General features: G+C 48.1%; 1 protein-coding gene across 1 annotated transcript; it reads right to left on the bottom strand.

Moving 5' to 3' along the window:
- Positions 1-6,515: 6,515 nt before the first annotated feature.
- Positions 6,516-8,867, bottom strand: LOC130038403 (small integral membrane protein 10-like protein 2A). The gene is made up of 2 exons (XM_056130284.1): positions 8,607-8,867; positions 6,516-6,699 (listed from the first exon to the last, which is right to left on the bottom strand). Exons 1-2 carry the CDS (start codon positions 8,837-8,839, stop codon positions 6,636-6,638), a joined length of 297 nt encoding a protein of 98 aa, XP_055986259.1. The 5' UTR covers positions 8,840-8,867; the 3' UTR covers positions 6,516-6,635.
- Between the last annotated feature and the right edge of the window lie 14,956 nt (positions 8,868-23,823).

Genomic DNA, 23,823 nt, shown 5'->3' with positions numbered 1-23,823 from the left:
AGAGTCTCTCTCACAGTGACCATTCTCCACACCCAGAGGCCACCGCCCAGGCAGAGGCTGCTTCAGTGCTGAGGACACGCCCCCTTCCCGTGTATGTCTTGAAACCTGGTGCTGGGCCCACATTCTGGGCTCAGGGCAGTGTGAATGGGGGCAGGCGGGAACTGGGGTCCAAGCGAGAGCGCAGGGAGCTGGCAGGAGAAGCAGCATGGGCCAGTCTGGCTCTGATGGATTTCCCTTACGTTTCTCATGGAGTCCTGTTCTGCCCGACTCCCACTGTCCTTCACCTGCAAGACTGTGTCCAGTAGGACAGAAGGGGGCAGGTTGTATCGGCTGCTCTGAGATTCTGCTGAGAGGGAGGAGGCTGACGGGGAGAAGCCTGCTGTTCTTTCAAAGAGTGACATTCTGGCTGGATTGTTGTGGGGAGGGGCAGGGAAGGGAATGGAGAGAAAGCCTATGTCCTCCCCAGCTTCAGGGCCAGTAACAAGGAGTGTATGGGAGAGATGGGATGCAGGTTGTAGGGGATACTGTGTTGAAAGAGACAAATTTTTCAAACAAATTACATTATATTTAGGAACAAGCCTTTTTTGGTTTTGTTTTTTGGGTCACACCTGGCAATGCTCAGGGGTTACTCCTGGCTCTGCACTCAGGAATTACTACTGATAATGAATTTTTTTAATAAAACATGTTTTTAAATTCCTGGGCAAGGGCTCAGCTGGAGCTTCTTTTCTCCTTTACATTCTAACCCCATCCAAAAGTGGGGAGAAGAAATGAACAGAGTTCCACAAAAAAATGGCCAAAAGGCACATGAAAAATGCTCTACATCGCTAATTATCAGGGAGATGAAAATCAAAACAACAATGAGGTATCATCTCACACCACAGAAACCGGCACATATCAATAAGAACAAGAACAACCAGTGCTAGAAAGAATGTAGGGAGAAAGGGACTCTCATTCATTGTTGATGTGAATGCCGACTGGCCCAGCTTTTTTGGAAAACAATATGGACATTCCTCCAAAAACTAGAAATTGGGCTTCCATATGACCCAGCAATACCACTCTTGGGAATATATCCCAGAGATGCAAAAAAATACAGTAGATATGACACCTGAACTTGTATGTTTGTTGCAGCACATTTTACAACAGCCAGGATCTGGAAAAAACTCGAGTGCTTGATGACTGGTTAAAGAAACTCTGGTACATATACACAATGGAATACTATGCAGCTATTAGGAGAGATTGTTATGTCACGGGAAGGAAGTTACGCTCACACATTGACCAGACCAGACGCGAGGATGCAAATGCAAGACCCCTTTATTGCTAGCTCTAAGTCTCATGCAACACACTAGAGTCTTGACAAGGACCCTGACTCCAAATTCTAAGAAGCTTGTATAGGGTTTGGTTACAAAACAGCATTTTTCTGGGAACTGGCAATATGTTTCCAATTCTGGTCCCTGTACAGTCCTGTGACTCCACTCCCTAGGCCCTCTCTACTTGGCTGGGCGCCACTGCCCATGTCCCCTATTCTGATAGGCTGTTGCTATGGGGCAGTTTATCGGCCCAGGATGATATTGTTTTCTGAGAAGTTGGGACTTTTTGATACAGGAAATTGAAACTTAGGTCTGTTGAGTTTTGGTCTTAAATTGGAGCCTGTCATGGCTCCACTTCAGCCTCACAAGATGAAATCATAAAATTCGCATATAAGTGGATAGATATGGAGAGTATCATGCTAAGTGAAGTTAGTCAGAAAGAGAGGAACAGACATAAAAAAGACTGCACTTATTTTGTGGAATATAATGTAGCATAACATGAGACTAACACCTCAGGAGAGTAGAGATAAGGGCCAGATAAGGGCTTCCAAACGCCATGGTGGGGAAGCAGGTCCCAAGTGCTGGGGGGAAAGGCAGTTGGGATGGAGAAGGAACCACTAAGTAGATGATGATTGGAGGGATCACCCGGGATGGGAGATGCATGCTGAAAGTAGACCAAGGACCAAACACGATGACCTCTTAGTTTCTGTATTGCAAATCATAAATCCCAAAATTAGAGAGAGAGAGAGAGAGAGAGAGTAAGAAGGATTGTACATGCCACAGAGGCAGGAAGTGGGTTAGGGTGGGGATGGCAGGTGAGACACTGGGAACAATGGTGGTGGAAAATGTGCACTGGTGGAGGAATGGGTATTTGAGCATTGTTTCACGGTGATCGATAATTTTTTTAAGTTTCTTTTATTTTTTTTGCTTTTGGGGTCACACCTAGCAATGCTCATGGGTTACTCCTGGTTCTGCATGAAGGAATTACTCCTGGCGGTGCTCAGGGGACCATATGGGATGCTGGGAATCGAACCCGGGTTGGCCGCGTGCAAGGCAAACGCCCTACCCACTGTGCTCTTGCTCCAGCCCCTAAATTTTTTTTTAAATTTCTATATGAAGGTTTAGAAAAGAGAGAGGCAAGATTGTGACAGGTTTCAGATCAAAGATGGCACCAACATGAGGAAGTTAATGTATTTACTCTTTAGCCTGCCAAATGATGAGAGCTGGAGCAGACTATTATCATTGGTATATTTTGTCCAAGTTTTAGATACCCAACTTTGGTGAGACCCAGTTCCACACATGATAATACAAAAGCAACGGAACTTTATTACTAGCCCGAGCCAGCGCTACCCCAAGCTAGGGTCCAAGTCTCATCCAACACAGTGGAGTCTTGACAAGGACCTCGACTTCAACTCACAAGCAGTTTATATGGGGTTCCGTCAAGAAGTGGTTTATATACGGATCTATTTTTAACATTGCCCTGTTACAACAGTGGTCAGCAATTAGACAGCAGGTACCAGTAACGGCTTGGGGTTCTTTCCAAGAAGGGTGTGGTGATCCCTCATGACTAGCCAGATCCAAATGCCCAGTTTCTTATCTAGGTGAATTACTCAATTGGGAGTTTACCAGAAACTGCAGTTCTACTTTGGCCTAGCTGAGATTTAATGTTAGCTGCAGCTTGTCATGGCCGCTGAGGAGTCTGCTTTGGGGCTTCACAGAGAGACCATGGGTCCACCTGAGACTCAGACCAGTGGCTGAGGTGGCCAAGCTGTACTATAAAATGTGCCAGGAGATTTGATTGAGACTGAGGAGGCGGCAAGCCAGCAGGGGAGCTCTATGACATGATCAGAGGATGTTGACTGGGTGGATTCCTCCTTTTGGATGGCCCTGAATTAAAGAAAAATCTGAGAGGGAGGGATACATGAGTTCAGACACTCTAGGAATTTGCCCCCAGAATGAAAGATGAGAGGATGAATGGAGGCTCAAAGCATTCAAGGAGCTTCCTCACAAATACGTGGGGTCTTTCAATGGAGGGTTGAGGTACATTCGTGCCAGCTCTATGCCAACACATGTCTGGTCTGGCCTTAAATGGGTGAGAGTGACGGATGAGGTAGACACCTCTGACTACACCTGTACAGGCAGTGGGAAGGTTGAGAGACAGGACCCAGGACTAAATGGGTCCCCAACCCCTAAATGGATGGACCCACAAGCCAGGTGGCACTACTCACCAGATGAGGTAATGGAACAGCAAGATGAGGGTCTCGGGACAGTGAGCTGATCTTGTATCTGAGGATTCAGAGTCACAAGACTGGTCTGAGTTTGCCATGTTTAAGAGCTCACCTATGACCCAAATGGGTGCATATTAAAGAACTGCATGGAGATGGTGAGCTCGATAATAAAGTCTACATCTGCATAGACATGGAGGGCTTGGAGAGCTCAGGAGAATCTGTGGCCCCTAGGAAAAGGGAAAGCTGGTCTACACACCACACAGAGGGCTTTACAGATTAGCTCACATAGAACAAAGACAATGCTCAAGACATCCTCAAATGGAAATAAGGTTCTCCTAGCAGGGCTGCTTCTCCATAGCTGGCAGAAATCCTACTAAGGCTGTAAAATCATATGAATGACCGATGGCTGGGTTATCCAGAAAGGGAGATTTGTTGGGCGCTCTGGGGGAATCGAGCTCACGAAGCATGTGTCTAGGACGATAAGCCTTGAGTCCAGGCTGGATAGTTCCTTACCTGTCCAGGAAAGAGGGCTGCTTTTCCTTAGTTCACTTTCTGCCTTCACAGGGGGCCTCAGACCCAGCCTATGGTCAGATCTATCCCATCTCGGCCAAACTGGGCTCCATGATCCCTGGACTGAGTGTGGGACCCTCGGGGGCTCAGCCAGCCCACCCAGACAGAGGGGGTAGCTCTGGGTTCTAGCAGGCCCTGGGCTCCAGCTGCTTCAGCCGACACTGAGGAGCGCCTCCTGGTCAGGGGATCTAAGCCCTGGGAGCGCTTGGCTATAGGTGAGAGACCAGTCCCCTTCGTTGGGCTGGCTCCTTGTGGTGATCACACACTGCATCCTCACACAGGCTTCCCTGGGGCCTCCTCCATGGAGCCCACCAAGCTGTCCGCAGGCCTCCCTCAGCCAGCCTTCATCACAACCACCACCCCCTCCTGGGATCCTGGGAGCCACTGGTTTGGCCCTTTGAGGGAGCCCCTAGGATTGTGACTGGAACAATTTGCGCCTACCATGGGGTAAAGCTCTTGGGTTCCAAACTGCACCCTCAGGGCAGGCATCAGGAAAGGGGCATGAGGCCACCTGCTGCCAGTGACAGAGAGGTCTCCTGGTGACAAAGTGGCCTGCAGGGCCGCGGCAATAGTACAGCCAGGAGGGTGTTTGCACAAAGTCAACCTGTTTCCTATTCCTGGCATCGACATATGGTCCCCTGAGCCCTGCCAGGCGTGATCCCCGAGTGCTGAGTCAGGAGTAAGCCCTGAGCACTGCCAGGTGTGTCCCTGAAGCCAAAAAGAAAAAGGCAATCTTTCTGTGTCTGTCCCTTTCTTTCTGACTCATTTCACTTAGCATGATTACTTTCCATGTACATGTTGTTTCACTAATAAAAATTAAAAATGAATAAATAAAACAAAAACAAAAAGAAGTAGGCAAATACTCTGGAGCTCGAGTGACAGTACAGCAGGGAGGGCACTTGCCTGTCCGCGGCCCACCCAGGTTGGATCCCGGCATTCCATTAGGTCCCCTGAACACCATCAGGAGTAATTCTTGAGTACAGAACCAGGTGTAATCCCTGAGGAATGTGGGAGTGAACCGCCCCCCAAAAACAAGCCAGCACCCCCAATGGCCAATAGCAAAGTGCCCTGCTGGCTATTTCCCGTTCTCCCCTCTTCCACCCCCTGGGACTTGGCTTCCTAATATTGGGCTCTGCTACAGAGCAAGCACCGAGATATCCGGCTACTCCAAGCCTGGCCCTGATGGGGAGACGCACCGCTGGCCCGGGGCAACCTGTGCCCTGCTCCTCCCGAAGGCTGTGGGCCAAGTCTGCGCTCAGCATGTCCCCAGCCAGCGGGCATCGCCCAGCCCGGACTCCTGCCTTCAGAGCCGGGGACCCCAGCATGGGCCCCACCCCCCCAGACACGGGAGGCCTTTGGGACTCACTTGACTTTATTGAATTCGAGACATTCTTTAAGTTACACAGACAATCAGACCCGACGACAGAAACAAGAACATTTGTCTGACCAGATGTGCTGACCAGTGCAGAGGGGACCACAGCGACTTTTCACATCCATGTACTGGGGGGGTCAGGGGCTGATTGTGTAGCCGCTCAGCTGCCTGGGAAACAGACTGCAAATAAATAAAGTGCGGGAGAGCCCGCAAAGCAGGCGGGGCCGTGGGGAGGGTGCGGGGAGGACGGGGAAGCAAAGCGAGCACTGGCTCGGGGCCCCGGGACGGAGCAGCAGCAGCGGCAGCGGCAGGGACAGCAGCTCTGGGGTCAGGGCGCAGCCCCTCCGCCTCCAGGCCAGGCGGCCACAGACAGCGCCAGGGTCACCACCGCAGGACGTGCCGGCCCTCGGCATGGCAGAGGCTTCTCCGGGGGAGCAGGCGTGGGGTGCCGGCTCCGGAGCATCTGACACCCGTGTCTCCCCGTGGGGACGCTGCCTCCTAGAGCCCGGGGGGCGACTCCAGCGGGGCCCTTGCCCAGGCCGGGTGGGGACCCAGTCCCGCGCGCTCTGTCACCGGCACCCCCAAACAGACGCAGAGGCTGGAGCTGGGGAAAGCGTCGCCCAGTGGGTGCAGCCAGGGGGTGAACGGGGCCCAGCCGCGGATCCGGCCCACGGAGGCCTCTCCCCGCAGCCCGCTGTGGCTCTTGTCAGAGAGGCCCCAGAGGTCTGCGGGGGTCAGCAGGCTGACGGGCTCCCAGAGTGGGCGCGGGAGGCCGGGACTAGCCGCGCCGGGCCCCCCCTGGAGACTCTGCAGGAGGAGGGAGGCCATGAGGCCGGCGGGGGGCAGCGGCAGGGGCACATGCGGCCCGCTCGGGGCTGGGTTCCGGGGGTGAGGCGAGCAGGACCCTCACCCAGGAGCTGGGCAGCGGCTGGGCGGCGGCGGCAGGAGAGAGGGGACATCGGGCGTCTCCGCGCCTGGAGTTCCCCGGACGAGTGTGGTTCTCGGTCCCGAGAAGTCTGAGTCCTGGGTCCGTGGGCCCAGAGCGCGCGGCACCGGCACCGGCACCGGTGGAGGCGTGGGGCGGGGTGGCTGGCGGGGGCCGCTCGGGGTCTGTCGCGTCGTGTCTCTGCTCTGCTTCCAGCGGTTGGAGCGGGCTGCTCAGCAGCAAACTCGCCACCTCCAGGACCAAGCCAAAGCCATCTCGAGATTCTCCCGGGTGATTCTGGGGATAAAGAACGGGCCGCGCTGCGGGTGCCAGCCCCTCCCGACCCCCTCGACCTCCGGGTCACGGCGCGGCCCAGGAGCCACGGCCCCCGGCCCACCAGCCGCCCTGATGTTTAGCCCCTTTCCTGGGGGCTGAACATCGGGGGGCTGCTTTGGCCGAGGTCCTCGGCTCCCAGGGGCTCCGAGACGCAGATCTCTGAGCTCACACCGTCCCCTGTCGCCCCCCCCCCCGCCACACTCCACAGGAAGGTCATTCTCCAGAACCCACCCGGACCCCTCTCTCCCGTGGGAACCCCGTGTCCCCTCCCACCCGCTGTGCCGGATATTGCAGAAGCCTGGGGTGGGGGTTGGGGGGTGGGGAGCGCAGATCCAGCTCCACTAATCTGTGTGGCAAGGACAAACGTCTTCCCTCCCTTCTCTGCGTGAAGGGGCCAGTCTCTTCCCTCCCGGTGCCCCCCTTTCCTGGTGGCTGGGGACAGAGAACAGAGCTCGCTCCGGGCTTCCAGGAGATCTCGTTGCCTGGGTGACAGGGTCCTGTCCCTCTCGCGCCACAACGGGAGCCTGGGCTACCCCACGCCTGGAGGCCCTTCCACTCCGCCTGTGCCATGCTCCACTCAGCCGCTCCCTGGCAGCTCCAGGGCTAGGGGCACCCCCTGGGGTCTGGCTCTGCACAAGGCCAGGGTGACCACCTACACACACACAAGGTCCTGCAAGAGAAAGAGAGAGAAGGCGCCTGAGAAGCCGCCCTGCCGCCCCGCCCGCTTGCTCGCTCCTCTGCAGGGCCTCCCCCCTGCGCTGGCATCTGCTCTCAGGAGACCCGCCCCCCACCGCCCTGGGTCTGGGGGACCCCGGGGGGCTGCTGCAGCTCCCAGGGCTGGAGCGGGGCGTTGTGCGGCACAGGGAGGGCACACAGGGGGCGGCAGGGGCTAGGCCAAGGGGGCAGAAGAGCCAGGCTGTGGGCAGCACAGGGGGCAGGGGTCCGCAGAGGCCTGGGCGTGGGGGCGCGGAGGCAGTGCTTTGGAGGGCGCTCTCAGGGATGGGGGCAGAGGGGGCTAAGGGACAGCAGGAGCACAGGGCAGCCCCGGGGCTCCGGAGGCAGCTTTGCCAGAGGCTCTGCAGGGCCCGGGTGGGCTGCAGGGCTGAGACCGAGGAGATCCCGCCCTCCTTGCTGCTTGCCCCAGTTGGGGGGCAGGGGGCGGCCGGGGCGTCTTCGCTCCTCCACGGCTCGCCCCAGCCCACCCTCCCATCCCCCAGGGCGCCTGGGCTGCGAGGGCGGAGACAGCGACCGTGATGGGCAGGGGGCGGGTCCAGGCAGGTGATGGACGGACCCTTCCCCCGCCGACCATCTTTTCCACGGAAACGGGAGGCCTGCGTGCCTGCGTGTGCCCTGCCGCCCCGCGGGGCTGGCTCCCGGGGCTCCCGCCGCATTCCCCCGCCCCCCGCCACCACCCAAGGGCCCCCGACTCTAGGCCGCCCCCTCCCGCAGGCCCCCGAGCCCGAGCCCTGGCCGCCTACCTCCTGAGTCAGGGTCAATCCAAACCGATTTCTGCTGCGGTTTCTTCGTGCGGGCCCCCCTCCCCCTTCGGTCTATTGAGGCAACAGGTCGGCCGCTCTGTTGCTACTCAGATTTCTGGAGCCCAACGCCAAGGGCCGATTGGGAGTTTCTGTGCAATCAGTCACTGGCCACTACGGCTGTGGGCGGGTCACGGCTGGGCTCGGTGGCTGGTCCCGGGCTCGGCATCGTCCACCCGACACAGCACTGGGGTGCGGGAGCCCGGCCGCCCCGCCTCCTCCCCCCGCACCGTCCCGGGCCGACCCGCCGTCCTTCCTGCCGTCATGCAGGCGGGCAGGCGGGCGGGTGGGCGCGGGACCCTCGGGACGGCCGCGGTGGCCGCGGACACTCACTCGATCCGCACCTGCAGGCGGACGTTGAGCATCACCGAGGCCACGACGTAGAAGTAGGGGAAGTTCATGCGCAGCCGCCAGGCCAGGTCGAAGAAGGTGAGCAGCGTGCGAGTGAGCCCCTTGCAGAAGGCGCTGTAGGAGCCCCGAGCTGCGGCCGAGCGCGACAGCCGCACCGCCAGGCCCGACAGGGCCGCCGCCGCCGCCGCCGCAGACAGAGCCGCCGACGCCGCCATGAGCCCGCGCCCGCGATGCGGAGAGGAGCCGCCAGGCAGGTGAACGCGAGGCCCGCAGCGACCCGCGCCCCGGCGCGCTCCCCGGCAGCCCCGCCCTCCGCGCCCCCTCCCGAGCCGGCTCCTGCGGCAGCGCCGCCCGCCTTGGCTCCTCCCGGGCTCAGCGCACCAGCTCCGCCTCTTCCCGCTCCCGAAGCCACTGGTCGCGAGGCCCCGCCCCCTTCTGTCCACGCCCCTTTGCCACGCCCCTTTGCTAGAGCCAATCGAGTGCTTGCTGCCACCACGGCCCCGCCCACGAGACACGCCCCGCAGTCAAGACCCGCCCAGTGCATTAGACAAGGTACCAAAGGCCGGAGACAAGGGAGAAGAGGGCCAGAGCTGATTGGTAGATAATGCTGTCCAGGGATCTTTTTGCTGAAAACCCTTGTGTGGAGCACAAGGCGGAAGGATCTGATCTTCTGTGCTCTCATTCTGTAACTAAAGCCCCTCTCCAAGATTTCACCCACTCGGGAAAATCAGACCAGCAACCAATTGCATTTCTTTAATTCACATTTCTCTGGCAATTCTTCTCTATGGGATATTACTAAGCTTACTTTGTCCTGTTTACTTCCTTCCTGGTATAGGTGCTGATCATGTATATTTTTTGGTGGGGGTATATTTCAGCCACATCCTGAGATACTCAGGCCTTGCTACAGGCAAAGCACTCAGAGATCAATCCTGGTGGTGCTCAGGTGACTTTATGTGGTGCCTGGAACGGAACCCGGGTCCACTGAGTACAAGGGAAGTCCAGTACTCACTATACAATTGCTTAGGGACCCCATACTTATTTATTTGTTAATTGCCCTGTTGTCTTTGTATTTTACTTATACATAAGACTGACTTCCTCTACCATTCTTGCTTGATTAAATCTGAATACAATGCCTAAATCTATGAAATAAATTGATAAAATGCAGATTCACCTGACAATAAGTATAGAAATCTATCCGGGGCAGAAGAGACAGTACAGTGAATAGGGCTCTTTCCTTGGATATGATGGACCTGGATTTGATCATATATTGTCCTGAGCCCTGCCAGGAGTGATCTGTGATGCACTGCTGTTTGTGGTCCCCAAACCCCAATTAAAAAGAATACACACACATATATAGTAAAGTAAATGCCCTCCCGTTGATCATCGATTTGCTTGAGCAGGCCCAGTAACATCTCCATTGGAGACTTTGTTGTTACTGTGTCTGGCATATTGAATACGTCACGGGGAGCTTGCCAGGCTCTGCCGTGCGGGCGAGATACACTCGGTAGCTTGCCGGGCTCTCCGAGAGGGGCGGAGGAATCGAACTCGGGTCGGCCATGTTGGCTGCGTGCAAGGCAAACGCCCTACCGCTGTGCTATCGCTCCAGCCCACACACACACACACACACACACACACACACACACACACACACACATATATAATATATATATACAGTTTGGTGCTAGTTATATAAATGTTTAATATTACTTAAATGCGGAGGCATGGGAGTGGAAGTGAACAGTCCAAATGCAGTGAAATTTGGGATCTTTATAGAGGAAGGGATGGGCTATAGAGATAGATCAAAAGGCTGTTGCATGGATTCTGGAGGCCTTGGTTTCTCCCTATGTTCCTTGTGCTACCCCTAGCACTGCTCGAAGTACGGCTGGAGTACCTCTGAGCACCGGAAGGGTGTGTCCCAACCTTCAAAAAAGTAGAGGGAGGGGTGAAGACATATAGTCAGTTTAGGAGAGTAAATGATTTTTAGGAAAGATGAATGAGTGAATGGAAAAAGATATTGGATCAAAGCTTCTTTGGGGGTGCTGTTGACTTCTAGTTTCCTCTTTTTTGTAAAGAGTGCTAGTATATTTAACTTCTAGGAGGGAATTTATGTCATTTGAGTTCCTTTTGTAATACTTGTATTTTATGTATATGTGTTAATTTCACAGGCTGCAGGTCCCTGAATTTGTATTCCAAGTACCTTCAACTCAAAATAATTTTTTGGATAATATGCATTCCAGATTATTTTTTATCCTATGGTAATTTAATTTTTTAGACACTGTGATTTGCAATACTATGAATGATAACATTTAATGAATGCAATATCCTAACACCACACCCTCCATCAGTCCCTCTCAACTTCTACCATACCTCCCCACTCCTGTGTCCCTGTCATGGTAAACTCAGTTCTGTAGATCATTTGTCAGGTTTTGTTGTCTTTGGCCATTTATTACTCCCTCACTCGTAGTCATTTTAAGAGATCCTGTCATTTTTAAGAGAACCCTTCAATCCATTGCTTGCTCTAGATACTCCACAGGATTAAGTTTTCAGTTTGCCCTTGTTCATGGCACTTTTTGTTGTTGGACTTAAAAACACTTTTGTGGATTCACTAAATCTTTATTTAAACCAAACTGAACCCAAACATAATCATATCTTTAGTTTATTTTTTTGGATTTGTGGGTCACACCTGGCGATGCACAGGGGTTATTTCTGGCTCTGCACTCAGGAATTACTCTTGGCAGTTCTCAGGGGACCATATGGGATGCTGGGAATCGAACCCGGCTTGGCTGTGTGCAAGGCAAATGTCCTACCCACTGTGCTATCGCTCCAGACCCCATATCTTTAGTATTTTTTCCAAATCAGTTTTTATTGAGATATTAGAGTTTACATTACAACTGATACTGTTTTATCTGCTATACTATCACTCCATCCCTGAAGATCTATACATACATGTTAATCAAGGGTATTGGTCTGAGATGTTCTTTTTAAGTAATGTTTCCATTAGATTTTGTTATCAACATACTTTTGGTCTCAAAAACTGTTCTGGATGATTGCTGTTTTTCACTTTTGAGAAGAGATTCAGAAGAATTAGTGGTAGGTCTTATTTGAAGCTTTGGAAAAACTTAATAGTGAACCAGTTTGCTCTCAGGCTTTTAGTCTTGGGAAGATCTTTAATTTCTGCCATGGTTTTCATGATAGTGATAAATTCAATAAGATTTTCCACTTCCACCACTGGCCAAGCAAGTGTCAGCAAAGATAGATAGTACTATATTAAACTAAGTTTCTGCACCTCAAAGGAAATGGTGATCAAGATAAAAAGACAGCCCACAGAATAGGAAAATGTATTTACCCAGTACCTGTTGGACAAGAGTTTTATATCAAATATATATATGGTAAAACTTTACCCAAAAAATCCAATCCATCAAAAAATGGGGAGAGGAAATAATCAGAAACATCCTCAAAGGAGAAATTCAAAATGGGCAAAAGTCAATGAAAAATGTTCTCTCTCACTAATCATCAGGGAGATGCAAATCAAAACAATGAGTTATCATCTCACACCACAGAGAGTGGCACACGTCAAAAAGAATAAGAACAACCAGTGCTGCTGTGGATGTGGGGAGAAAAGGACTTTCATCCATTGTTGGTGGGAATGCTGACTGGTCTGGCCTTTTTTGGAAAAAAATATGAGCATGTCTCAAAACACTAGAAATTAACTTTTCATATAACCCAGCAATACCACTCCTGGGAATATACCCTAGGGGCCTAAAAACACAATTCACAAAAAGCATCTGCACTTCTATATTCATTGCAGTGCTGTTCACAATAGCCAGAATCTGGAAACAACCCAAATGTCCAAGAACAGATGATTGGATAAAGAAATAATAGTACATCTACACAGTGGAATATTATGCATCCACCAGGGAAAATGAATTCATGAAATTTGCCTATAAATGGATGATCATGGAGAGTATTATACTGAGTGTGAGTGAGATGAGTCAGAAGGAGAGGGACAGATGTAGAATAATTACACTCGTTTGTGGAATATAAAAAATAATATGATTCTAATACCCAAGGACAGTAGAAATGAGGGCCAGGATGACTGGTCCATGATTGGAGGCTTGCCACATGTGAAGGGGGTTGGGAAGTGGCACAGGTGGGTGAAAGAAGGCAGTTAATACAGAGAAGAGACCACCACGGCAATGAAGGAAATGATCACTTTGGACAAGAACTGAGTGGTAAAGGGATATATACATTATAACCTTTCAGTACCAGTATTGCAGACTTTAATGTCCAAAAGTAAAGAGTGAGAGAGCAAGAGCGAGCAAGAGAGAGACAGATAGAGAAGAAAACTGCATACCACAGAGGCAAGCAGGGTGGGGCAGGGCGTGGAAGAAGGAAAACTGGGACATTACTGTTGGGAAATAAACACTGGTGAAGGGACGGGTATTGGAACATTGTATGATTGAAACCCAATCTCGCACAACTTTGTAACTGCATATCTCACTGTAATTCAATAAAACATGTTTTAATAATGATTTTCTGTTTTCTCTTGACTAAGTCTCCAGAGAAATAAAACTTTATTAATTTTTTCTAGGTTATATGACTTAGTTGTGTAATATTGTTCACAGCAATCTCCTGTGATCTTTTGTGTTTCTGAGGTATTGTAATTTCTCATCTTTGGTCTGAACCAATTTATCAGAGTTTTCTCTTGGTGAGTCTAATGAGGAGTTTTTTAATTGTAAGTTTCAAAAGAGAAAAGACGGTGCATAGGCCCGTTCAGGCATGAAACTCTAGGGTTCAGTGACTCTAGAGCCACTTCCCCAGGCAGGATGATGGGCAAGGGACCAGGGGAAATCTTATTTGAGGAAATTACTGAAGATTACTAGGAGATTTGCTCAAGGACGGGATTCCATCAAGGGTGTATTGCTTTCTCCTTTCCTCAGCTAGTAATCCATTTAAACAGTTAAAGTAAATTTACTTCTTACAATATTTCTAGCAATGTCATTTTGTATGAACACAGTAAGAGATATATTAAGCTTAAGGGTTGGCTCTTCCTGAGGGCATCTCACTATATGTTCCAGACCACAGTCCTCAGTCCAGGTTAGTCTTTCCTAACCCCAGCAGGGTCCTTACTTCTTTTTACGTCATGACAGATTTTGTCCATAACTCTGCTCTTAACTTATAGTTAAGTATTATAGTGCTGGCCTGGCCCATTTTGATGTCAGGGTAGCTCATATCTTGCCCTGGGTTCATTCAGTCCCTCATCAGGACTCTGCTCATGAAGTGCTAGGAACTAAGGGCAACTGAGGCTTAAGTCAAGTAAATATGGATGCCCAGGAATAAATATTATTTTGGAGTCAATTAACTCCCATGTTACATAGCAGAGCATCAACTGTCTTCCTATGTCTATACAAAAGTACATTTCTAAATAAACCATGCAAATTACTTAAAGGAAAGAGAAAAGCAAAATAGGAGTATTAGCGCCTGATGGAATTAGGTGTGCCTCAGTTGCACTGTTGTGGGAGTGGCTAAATAAACCTTAAACTCCCTGCGGGAGCAGCAAGAACAACCCAGTGTTATCCAACACCCTCTCATAATCCTATTTACACTGTTATGATGGAAATTTATTGTATGTATCCTAGGGTTTATTATTGATTAATGGAATATACTTTAAAGAGAAGATTTTGCTTGTGGGTGGAAAGTTTTTAAAAGATGTCCATCCTGTCTGTACTAGGGATGAACTTCCTTGTTCCAAACTCAGAGAATGATGTTATTTGAAACTTTCTGAAACCATGCTGATAAGACGCCATCAAGTGCCTGTGCCCTCACGTGCTTGAGTGTGAAGCAAAGTAATGATGAGTTTTTAGTAATAACCAATAAAAAATAGGCATTTGGGCTCCTGAAGTTTGTCTAAAGCTTCAGGTGTTTGCCTAGCCTAGACCCACCAGCCTTATCAGCTGATGTTATAAAGACCTCCTTGTTCCCCAACCATAGATTATCTCAGTGAGCTTGGAAAAGCAAATGACCCAGTTACAACACTAGTAGTCATAATTCATTACTTATTTGAGTCCTCTATTTGTTCTTACTACCTAAAAATTATCAATGTTCTTGAGTGTATCAAAACATGAGAACATTAGATTTTTCTCCAATGTTTTTCTATTCTTTAGTTCATTCATTTGTTCTTAGTATTTAAAATATCTTTCCTTCTACTTGCCGTAAGTGTGGGACACTCTTTTTTTAACTTTCTTAAGATGGCAGTTTAAGCTGTTGATTTGAGATAACTTTTTGGACCTTACTTGAAATTTATGAATTTATTCTCGTCTAATGTTCTTTAGCTGTTCTTTCAATAAGTCCTAGTGGGCTCTGGGGTTTGGTGACTTCATTTGGTCCCTTGATACTGGTTCTACAGGGTGACCAGCCATACTTTAATTGATCAGTTACACTACATTCTAAATGTCTCTTATAAGTACAATTAACTTGATTTTTCATTTCCCATTATTTGTTGGATGATTCTTTTTCCTCTAAACACTGGGCCTCTTTTCTCCATATTTCTTAGTATAGAGCTTGGAACGCTAGTGTAAGTCATCAGGACCAGGAAGATAGCATTGCATGTGAGGCTCCAGGTTTAATCCTTGTCACTTCATGATCCTCTAAGCACTAGCAGTAATGGTCTTTGTGTTAACTGTCTAGCTGAGCAGTGAGCAAGCCACTAGGCCAGCATAACAACATAGAGGGGGCCTCTGGACTCTGAAACTGAGCTGAAAAGTCTTCCCTAAAATAATTTCTACTGTAATCTTGCCTACATGGGGTTATGGGCCTGAGAATAGAACCAAATGCAAACAAAACTGCAAAAGTAATTACTTTCTGCTTAGGTAAACTGTACATGTATATATGTTTAGTATTTCTGTGGGCATGTAACATTTTAGGGATGGTCAATGTCTGTCTTTTACACTACACATCTGTTTATGGAGATCAATGTTAATTTATCATGGAATTCTTTCTTAATTACTATTGTATGTTTACCTCATTTTATCAGTCAGTTCTCTGCCAATTTTTCTATATATTCACTCATTTAATTGACATTTATTAAATGCTTCCTTTGAGCCAGATATTCTTCTTCCTTCCTTCCTTCCTTCCTTCTTCCTTCCTTCCTTCCTTCCTTGAGCCAGATATTCTTCTTCCTTCCTTCCTTCCTTCCTTCCTTCCTTCCTTCCTTCCTTCCGTTTCTCTATTTCTCTCTATTCTTTTGCTTTTTTTGGGTCACCCCCAACAGTGCTCAAGAGTTATTCCTCACTCTCTGCTCAGGTGTGAGCCTTAACAATGCTTGGGAGACACATGTGGTCTTGCACCAGTTCAGCAGGGTGCAAGGCAAACACCTTAACCTCTGTACTAGCCTTCCAGCCCTGAGCCAGATAATTCTTACAAATTCTTGGAATAGAACAGTGAACAAAGATATAAACACTCTGGTCTTGTGGAACCAACATCCTCATGGATTAAATGAAGGGCACGTGGTAAAAACACTAAATAAGTAAGGCTTGGCATTTTGGAAAGTAAAAAGTGCCACATAACAGAGAAAGTTGAGCAAGGAAGACCAGTGCTGGGGAAGGAGTGAAATGTATTTTAAATTGGTTAGTCAGGGCAAGCCTCACTGGAAAAATAAGAGTTAAGTGGGGACTTGAATTCAGCAAGAACCATTTTGAAGGTCGGAAGGAAAGATACAAAAATGTAAGTCTTTACAGAACATGAGATTGTCTATCTAGAACACAAAGAACTCATTTTTCTTTTTCTTGATTTTGAATGTCTCAGGTTTAACTCCCAACACAGAATGTTCCCCACCCCAAACACCATTGAATATAGCCCTGGGCCCAAGCAGTACGTCGTTGCCAAACCTGTGCACTGGAATGTTGGACCCACAGAGCCAAGCTGAATATACTAGGGGAGTTGCCCCGGGGTCCGCTGAGAACTACTTGGGAGCACCCTCCATTTTTTTTTTTTTTTTGCTTTTGCTTTCTGGGTCACACCTGGCAATGTTCAGGGGTTATTCCTGGCTCTACACTCATGAATCACTCCTGGCGGTGATCAGAATACCACATGGGATGCTGGGAATCGAACCAGGGTCCTTTGCGTGCAAGGAGAATGCCATACCCTATGAACTATCGCTGCAGTCTCCCAATTGTTTAATGTAGGATGCAGCATCATTTAGTGTTTAAAGACTTCACGTAGAACCGATCAGTGAATTTTATGCTACAAGGGTGTAGGAGTGAGGAGGTGGGGCTGTTCTGGAGGTGATTGTGTGTAGGGTACCCAGGCACAAAAGAAAAGAACTGAGTCATTGAACAGAGATGGAAACTTTGAAGTCAAAGCTCGGGAGACTGCTGCCATTCCCCCCCCCCCCCCCTTTCAGCAGAAGTCCGTTAGGGGCACGTGAAACTGGTCCCAACCGGATTAGTTCAAACTGGATTTCTGATTGGTCACTGCAGTTCTGTTCTGCTGGTGGGCGGGGCTATTGAAGTCTCGCCAGCCATTCCGTGGCATCTCTGTGGCCATCACTAATCACACTAAGCTCCCATTGGTTGGGTTGTGAGCATGCGCAGACTGCTGCTCCTCGAGTATATAACTGGCCGCCTCGAGGGTCTCTGAGAACGGCTGGGGCAGAAGCGTCTAGAAGTTTCTGTCCGGTGGCACATTTGCTTCCAGGCCAACCAACCCAAAGCACCATGTTCCGCGCTTTTGCCAGGGCATTTGCCTTTCTCTGTAGGAAGAAAACTATTTCTGAGAGAGAGAATACAGAACTTCAGAAGCTCTTGGAAGGTATTTCATTCCCCTCATGCCTTTCCAGAAGTTAGTACCTCAGGGTGTGTGGGGGGGGGAGGGGAGTGGTGGTAGTGGTTATGGGGTGTTCTACTCTTGGTTTAGGGCCTCAGGCTCAGAAGGGTACCACAGACCCTGAACATGTCCCTACAGGGCACCTGTTAGGCACTGTGTTCTGTCCTTGGGGATGATGAGGCAGAGGAAAACCCTGGCGCGGGTGGAGGGAGGTGGGGGGTGAGGAGCGGGTGTTCTACTGTTGGTTTAGGGCCTCAGACTCAGAAGGGTACCACGGACCCTGGGGCAGTGTCCCCACAGGGCACTCCCCTAAGTGCTCGGCACAGTGTTCTGTCCTTGGGGATGACGCAGAGGAAAACCCTGGCACGGGGGGGGGGGGGGGGAACGGGGGGGAGACGGGGGGAGGGGTGGATGGTGAGGGGCCGGTTTTCTACTCTTGGTTTGGGGCCTCAGGCTCAGAAGGTTACCACGGCATCCTGGTGGTAGCGTCCACGGTGTCCCCACAGGGTACAGCATGGACCGTTCTGTCCTTGGGGCTGATGAGGCAGAGAAAAATTCCAGGGGGGGGGGGGGGCGGGGGAGGGCGGCGCCGGGATGGGCCGTGTGTTCTGGAACTTGATTGTGCCAATGCTGTGGGATAAGAGCATCTCCCTTATTTGAGGATGTTTGTAAACGTCTGTTCGAAATCAAAGGTGGTGAATCATGAGTTTGTCACCCCAGGGGGACAGGAGCCGGATTTAACTTGTTCATTTTTTTTTTCTTCTGGTTTTGGAACCCTATGCGGGGGTGTTTGATTCTACACTCAGGGATCACTCCTGGCAGCGCTCCGAGGATTGCACGTGGTGCGAGGGATGGAAGCCGGGTCAGGCAGCCTGCAAGACAACCGCCCTATCCCCTGTCCAATCTCTCTAGCTACAGATTTGTTCATTTTTGTGTCCGCAGTACTGCACGGGGCGGGGCGGGGCGGGGGCGGCTAACTATATAATAATTTTTAATTATTTATTAATTTAAATAAATTTTATTCATTTATTTTCATTGAATCACAGTGAGAGACACGGTTTCAGGGTTGTTCATGGATGGATTTCAGTCATATAATGTTCCAACACGTCTCTGTCCCTTCACCAGTGTACATTTCAAACCACCAATGTCCCGAGTTTCCCTCCTGCCGCCCCTCCCCACAGCCTGCCTCGCGTGCAGGCACTTTTTTTTTCTTTTTAGGTCACACCCGGTGATGCACAGAGGTTACTCCTGCTTTCAGGACCATATGGGATGCTGGGAATCAAACCCAGGTCGGCCTCATGCAAGGCAAACATCCTACCCGCAGTGCTATTGCTTCAGACCCTACTGCAAGCACTTTTCTTCTCTCTGTGTCTCCCTGTCTCTGTCAATCTGTCTCTCTCTCTCCCTACCTCCCTCTCTCCCTTTCTCCGTCCTTGCTTTCCCTCCCTCCCCAGGACAACTAAGAAGATTTTAGAGCAGATTTGCATGTCCATCTATGGGAATTGGGCTGGAGATAGCACAGCGGGTGTGGCGTTTGCCTTGCTGTAGCAGTAGCTGACCCTGGTTTGATTCCTTCGTCCCTCTGGGAGAGCCGGGCAAGCTACATAGAGTATCCCGCCGGCAAGGTAGAGTCTGGCAAGCTCCCCTAGGCGTATTTGATATGCCAAAAACAGTAACAACAAGTCTCACAATGGAGACTGGTGTCCGCTCTAGCAAATGGATGAACAGTAGGAGGACAGTGCTACAGTGCTACATATTGGGAGTTAATCCCCAGTGTCTCTTTGATTTTATTGAGCTTTATAGTTTCATTTGATGAATTAGACCCTACCTTTATTTTTCTTTTGAGGAATACAGGATTTTTCTTTGCTTCTAATTCCACAATCTCTCATAATTCAGGTTTTTCTCCAGCTATCCTATCAATTCACCTGTCTTGTCAGCTCTGCAAACTGACTCCAACATTCAGATCCTAAATAGTGTCTTACTATTCAGTGTATCTATTATTATTTATTATTTATATAAACAGTGTATTTATTAAGGAAAAAAATCACTGTGATTTGTATGCACTTTGGGGCCAGATTTAAATGCTCAGAGCTCTGTATTTTGGTAAGATGTTTAATAGTCTCCATTTACTGCTCCTGGTGTGGTTATTGACAATGATGAAATTATAACAATAATGAATACTTAAAGACTCTAGGTGCAGAGATCATGACACAGCTAAATTCTAACCCATGGGAGGCATTGGCAACGTGTCACTTGACATGTGTCAGTGAATATTTATAACGGTCTTTTCTCCACATTTCAGATTCAATTTACAAAGAATACTGTGCAAATTTAAGTTGTATATTATGATTTTTATACCTGTATATTGTGAAATAATTATATAATGAGATTAGTTAAAATCAATTACCTAGTAGAAAAAAAATCAATCACTTATCTCTGAACACAGAGCTAGGAATCATCTCTGAGCTGTGACTACCACCGAAAAAAAAGAACAGTTAACTCGTGTGTATGTGTGATATCATATAGTTCTGGTCTTACAGAAGAAAAAGATTCAGAGCTGTTAACAGATATGTACCCTGGGGAAGGGACAGGTGATAGAACATTGTATGACTGAAACCCAATCGTGACCAATTTTGTAACTGTGTAGCTCACGGTGATTATATATATATATATATGTATATATATGTATATATGTATATATATGTGTGTGTGTGAATGAATGAATATATGCATAAGGAAAAAATAAATATGCTCAGACTTATGCAAGATTGTAAGGGAAAGAATTGTGATCCAAAGTTAGGCTCTCTGCTTCTGGACTCAGTGCTATCTCGCAGAGCTTCACCGCTTTGAGAAATTTGTGTTATTTTATGTGTGATTGGATGCCTTGGAGTCACTGAGTTATAGAGGCAAATGATGGAATTAACATTTCAACCTGAATAGTCTGGTTCTACCTTCCTGTACACTTAATCATTGTGATCTTATTTTTTTATCTATACCTCCATTCATTCTAACCTCACTTATTTCTAGATTTAAATCATTTTCTATCACATCTTTCACTGATAGGGGTTTCAAGATTTATTAATGAAACCTTTTGTTTACCCATCTCTTAGGTGATAGCAAGTTAACAACTGTGCAGGGATTTGTGACAAAGCTCTGTGGTGATTATGGCTTCATTGATGATTTGATCTACTTCAGTAATGATGTTGTGGTTGGCAATATACTTCCACAAGTTGGACAAAAAGTTATGGCAGTTGTAGAAGAAGAAAAGACATCTCTGGAGATGAAAGCAATCGAAGTAAGAGTTGTATAATTTTGGATATTATTCCAAAATTATTCCTTGGGACTTTTCTATCTTCTTTCTATTTACTCAGCCTCTGTGAGGTGACCTAGTTTAGTAAATGTAGAGCAGAACTGGACATCAATGTTATGTGGGACATTTGTTCTTATATTTTTAGTGGCTTCTATTTGTAAAAGTGTTAATCATATCTATTGCTTAGCATCTAAATATGATTTACGGTAATAATTATCATTATATCACTGTATCACTGTCATCCTGTTGTTCATCAATTTACTTGAGCGGGTGCCAGTAACATCTCTATTCCTCCCAGCCTGAGATTTTAGCAGCCTCTCCTTACTCTTTTCCAATGATTGGAAGTTCTTTCAGGGTCAGGGGAATGAGACCTGAACCCCATCAAATATGGTGTGGTAATTATGGAAAATGGGTAAGAAGTGTCTTAGGATGTGTTGTGCGGCTGCAAAGTGGCTGCGCAGTCCGGAAAGCAGCCTGGAGTGTGGTGGCAGTTGGGTAGTAGAGGTCGGCTGTTGGGGCTGGGTCCCTTGGGTCGTGGAGGGCTCTCACCCAACCCACTCTGGGGCGCTCTGAGTGAAAAAAGCCTGGCTTGGAGTCCGCACGGAGTCTGCTTCTCCCCTTGACTCGTTGGTAGTCCGCTCGTGGAAGACCCTCGACTTCGATCCTTCTCCTTCTCCTGTCCCGGAACCTGGCAAGTCCTCATCATGTGTGAGTGCATCTCCTGGCTTTGGAGAGTGTTCTTTGCATTTTCCTACAATATTCCTTGCACAGAAAAGTGTTTAGGAGGTTAAACTGAGTCACTTCTACCCAAAATTCTGATTTCCACTGGCACTTTTACAAGGCTGATGGCCGTTAGGGTTTAGATTTAAGATTAGGGTCATTTTCTGTAGCCAGTGGGTTTTGGGATTTTAGTGTTTTTTTATGTGATGAGCTGCTCAGGGTGGAAGAGCTGGTGGTAGGTGCCTGTGCGAATTTTATCAATGACTGTGGACTCCAAGTCTACAAACACTGCCTGGGCACATGCTTGCCAGAGCCCATTTCACTGAAGAAGGTGTTGAAGGAGTCGTCTCCTCCCCCAATAGTCTTGTCACTGGGCATCTAGCCATTGGGCTGGATGCCGTGTTCCAGGCAGTAGAGCTCCCAGCAGGCATTGCCAATATGGACACCAGCCCGGCCAATGTGGTAATAATTATTAAAGTCTATAATTTTTCTGCAATTCTTTCTACTTCAAATAAAGGAGTTTTGCATTTGGTGAGATGTAGGAACAGACACGTAAATCATAATTTAAAAAAATAACGGGCTAGAGTGATAGCACAGAGGGTAGCACGTTTGCCTTGCACGCGGCCAACCCGGGTTCGATTCCCAGCATCCCATGTGGTCCCCGAACACCGCCAGGAGTAATTCCTGAGTGCACGAGCCAGGAGTATCCCCTGTGCATCACTGGGTGTGACGTAAAAAGCAAAAAAAAAATTAAATTAAAATAAAAAATAACAGTTTTATTGAGGCATAATTTATGTGCCATAAGATTCTCTGTTTTTGAATGGGAGACTAACACCCAAGAATAGTAGAGATAAGTGACAGGAGGATTACATCACAGCTTAGAAGCCGGCCTCGCATGCTGGGGGAAAAGGCTGCTTAGATAGAGAAAGGACCACCGAGTAAAAGGTGCTAGGAGGGCCTACTCAGGATGGGAGATGCGGGCTGAAAGTAGACTATAGACTGAACATGATTGCCACTTAATACTTCTACTGCAAGCCACAACACCTAAAAGGAGAACAAAAGGGAATGCCCTGCCACAGAGGCGGGGTGGAGTGGAGGGGGTGGTGGGGGTGGTGGGAGGGATGCTGCATTGGTGGTGGAGAATGGGCAGTGGTGGAGGGATGGGTACTTGACCATTGTATAACTGAAACGCAAGCACAAAAGTTTGTAAGTCTGTAACGGTACCTCATGGTGATTCACTATAAAAAAATTGAAAAAAAAGAAAAAAAGAATCTCTATTTTAAGGGTATAGTTTAGTAGCAATTTTTTTGTAAAAAAATTTTGGTAAAAAAAGTATTTTCAGCCCTGCAGCTGTCACCTCAGAATACTTACTATATTAATATAATTTATTTGTTAAAAATCATATATGTATCAGCTTTGTTGTACTAATTGACACTATCAGTAGCAGGGTATGAAATTTTCTGTTTGCCAGTGTTCACTCAGATGGAAATGTCATTCTTGGCAATTTTTGCAATATGAAAATTAAAAGCAGTCTCAATCTTATTTTGCACTTCTTTTAATATTGATAAGAGTAGAAAACTTTTTATTTCTTAGTACTATAAATAGGAGCTATTTATACTATTTATATTTCTGTATACCTGGCAGGCTACCAAATGTTACCTGCCCACATGGCAGAGTCTGGCAAACTTCCCGTGGTGTACACAGTATGCCAAATACCAGTAACAATGATGGGTCTCATTCTCTTAACCCTGAAAGAGCCTTGAATATGGCACTTTTTAAAATCTCAGGGCTAGGATGAAGGAGACATTACTGGGGCCTGCTCGAAGCAATCAACGAACAACAGGATGATCGTGATAGTGATATTTCTGTATTTTTATGTTGTGAAATAAGAGTTTTGTTAGCAAATTTAGAATATGAGTGTTTGTCAAATGCTTCAAGACTGTCATTCAATTGGGTATTTTAATATTTATATGATATAGGAGTAGAAAGATAGTACAGGACTTAAGGCTCATGTTTTGTATTTAGCCAACACTGGTTAGATCCCCAAGACCACATAGTCCCTGCTTTGCATTAAGGGGTCTGGAGGCTCCCTGAGTATCACTGGATGTAGTCCTGGTGACCCCTGGCACTGCATCTTGGGCCATAATATTGAATCATAGCCTGATGGGCTGAGACTTAACAGTGAGGCCTGGGTCTCCTGAGTAAAGCTTAGGATCCCCCTTCCCCATACTTACATATGCTATGAATCTGCACATCTTTATCCATGTGGCTTTTTTCAGTTAAATACAAATTTTTACAAAAACTTATTCCTTTCATAATTTCTACATTCACTTAGGTTTTTCTCTG

Source organism: Sorex fumeus, unplaced genomic scaffold (genome assembly GCF_029834395.1).
Source record: "Sorex fumeus unplaced genomic scaffold, SorFum_2.1 ptg000075l, whole genome shotgun sequence".
In the NCBI taxonomy this organism is placed as follows: Eukaryota; Metazoa; Chordata; class Mammalia; order Eulipotyphla; family Soricidae; genus Sorex; species Sorex fumeus.
Note: the sequence above shows the minus strand (reverse complement) of the source record. Positions and strands in the feature narration are given on the sequence as shown.

Coding starts and splice junctions, on each gene's coding strand:
- LOC130038403 (XM_056130284.1), bottom strand. CDS start 8,839: ATGGCGGCGTCGGCGGCTCTGTCTGCGGCGGCGGCGGCGGCGGCCCTG. Junction 6,700..8,606: donor CGCCTGCAGGTGCGGATCGA/GTGAGTGTCCGC, acceptor CTTTATCCCCAG/AATCACCCGGGAGAATCTCG.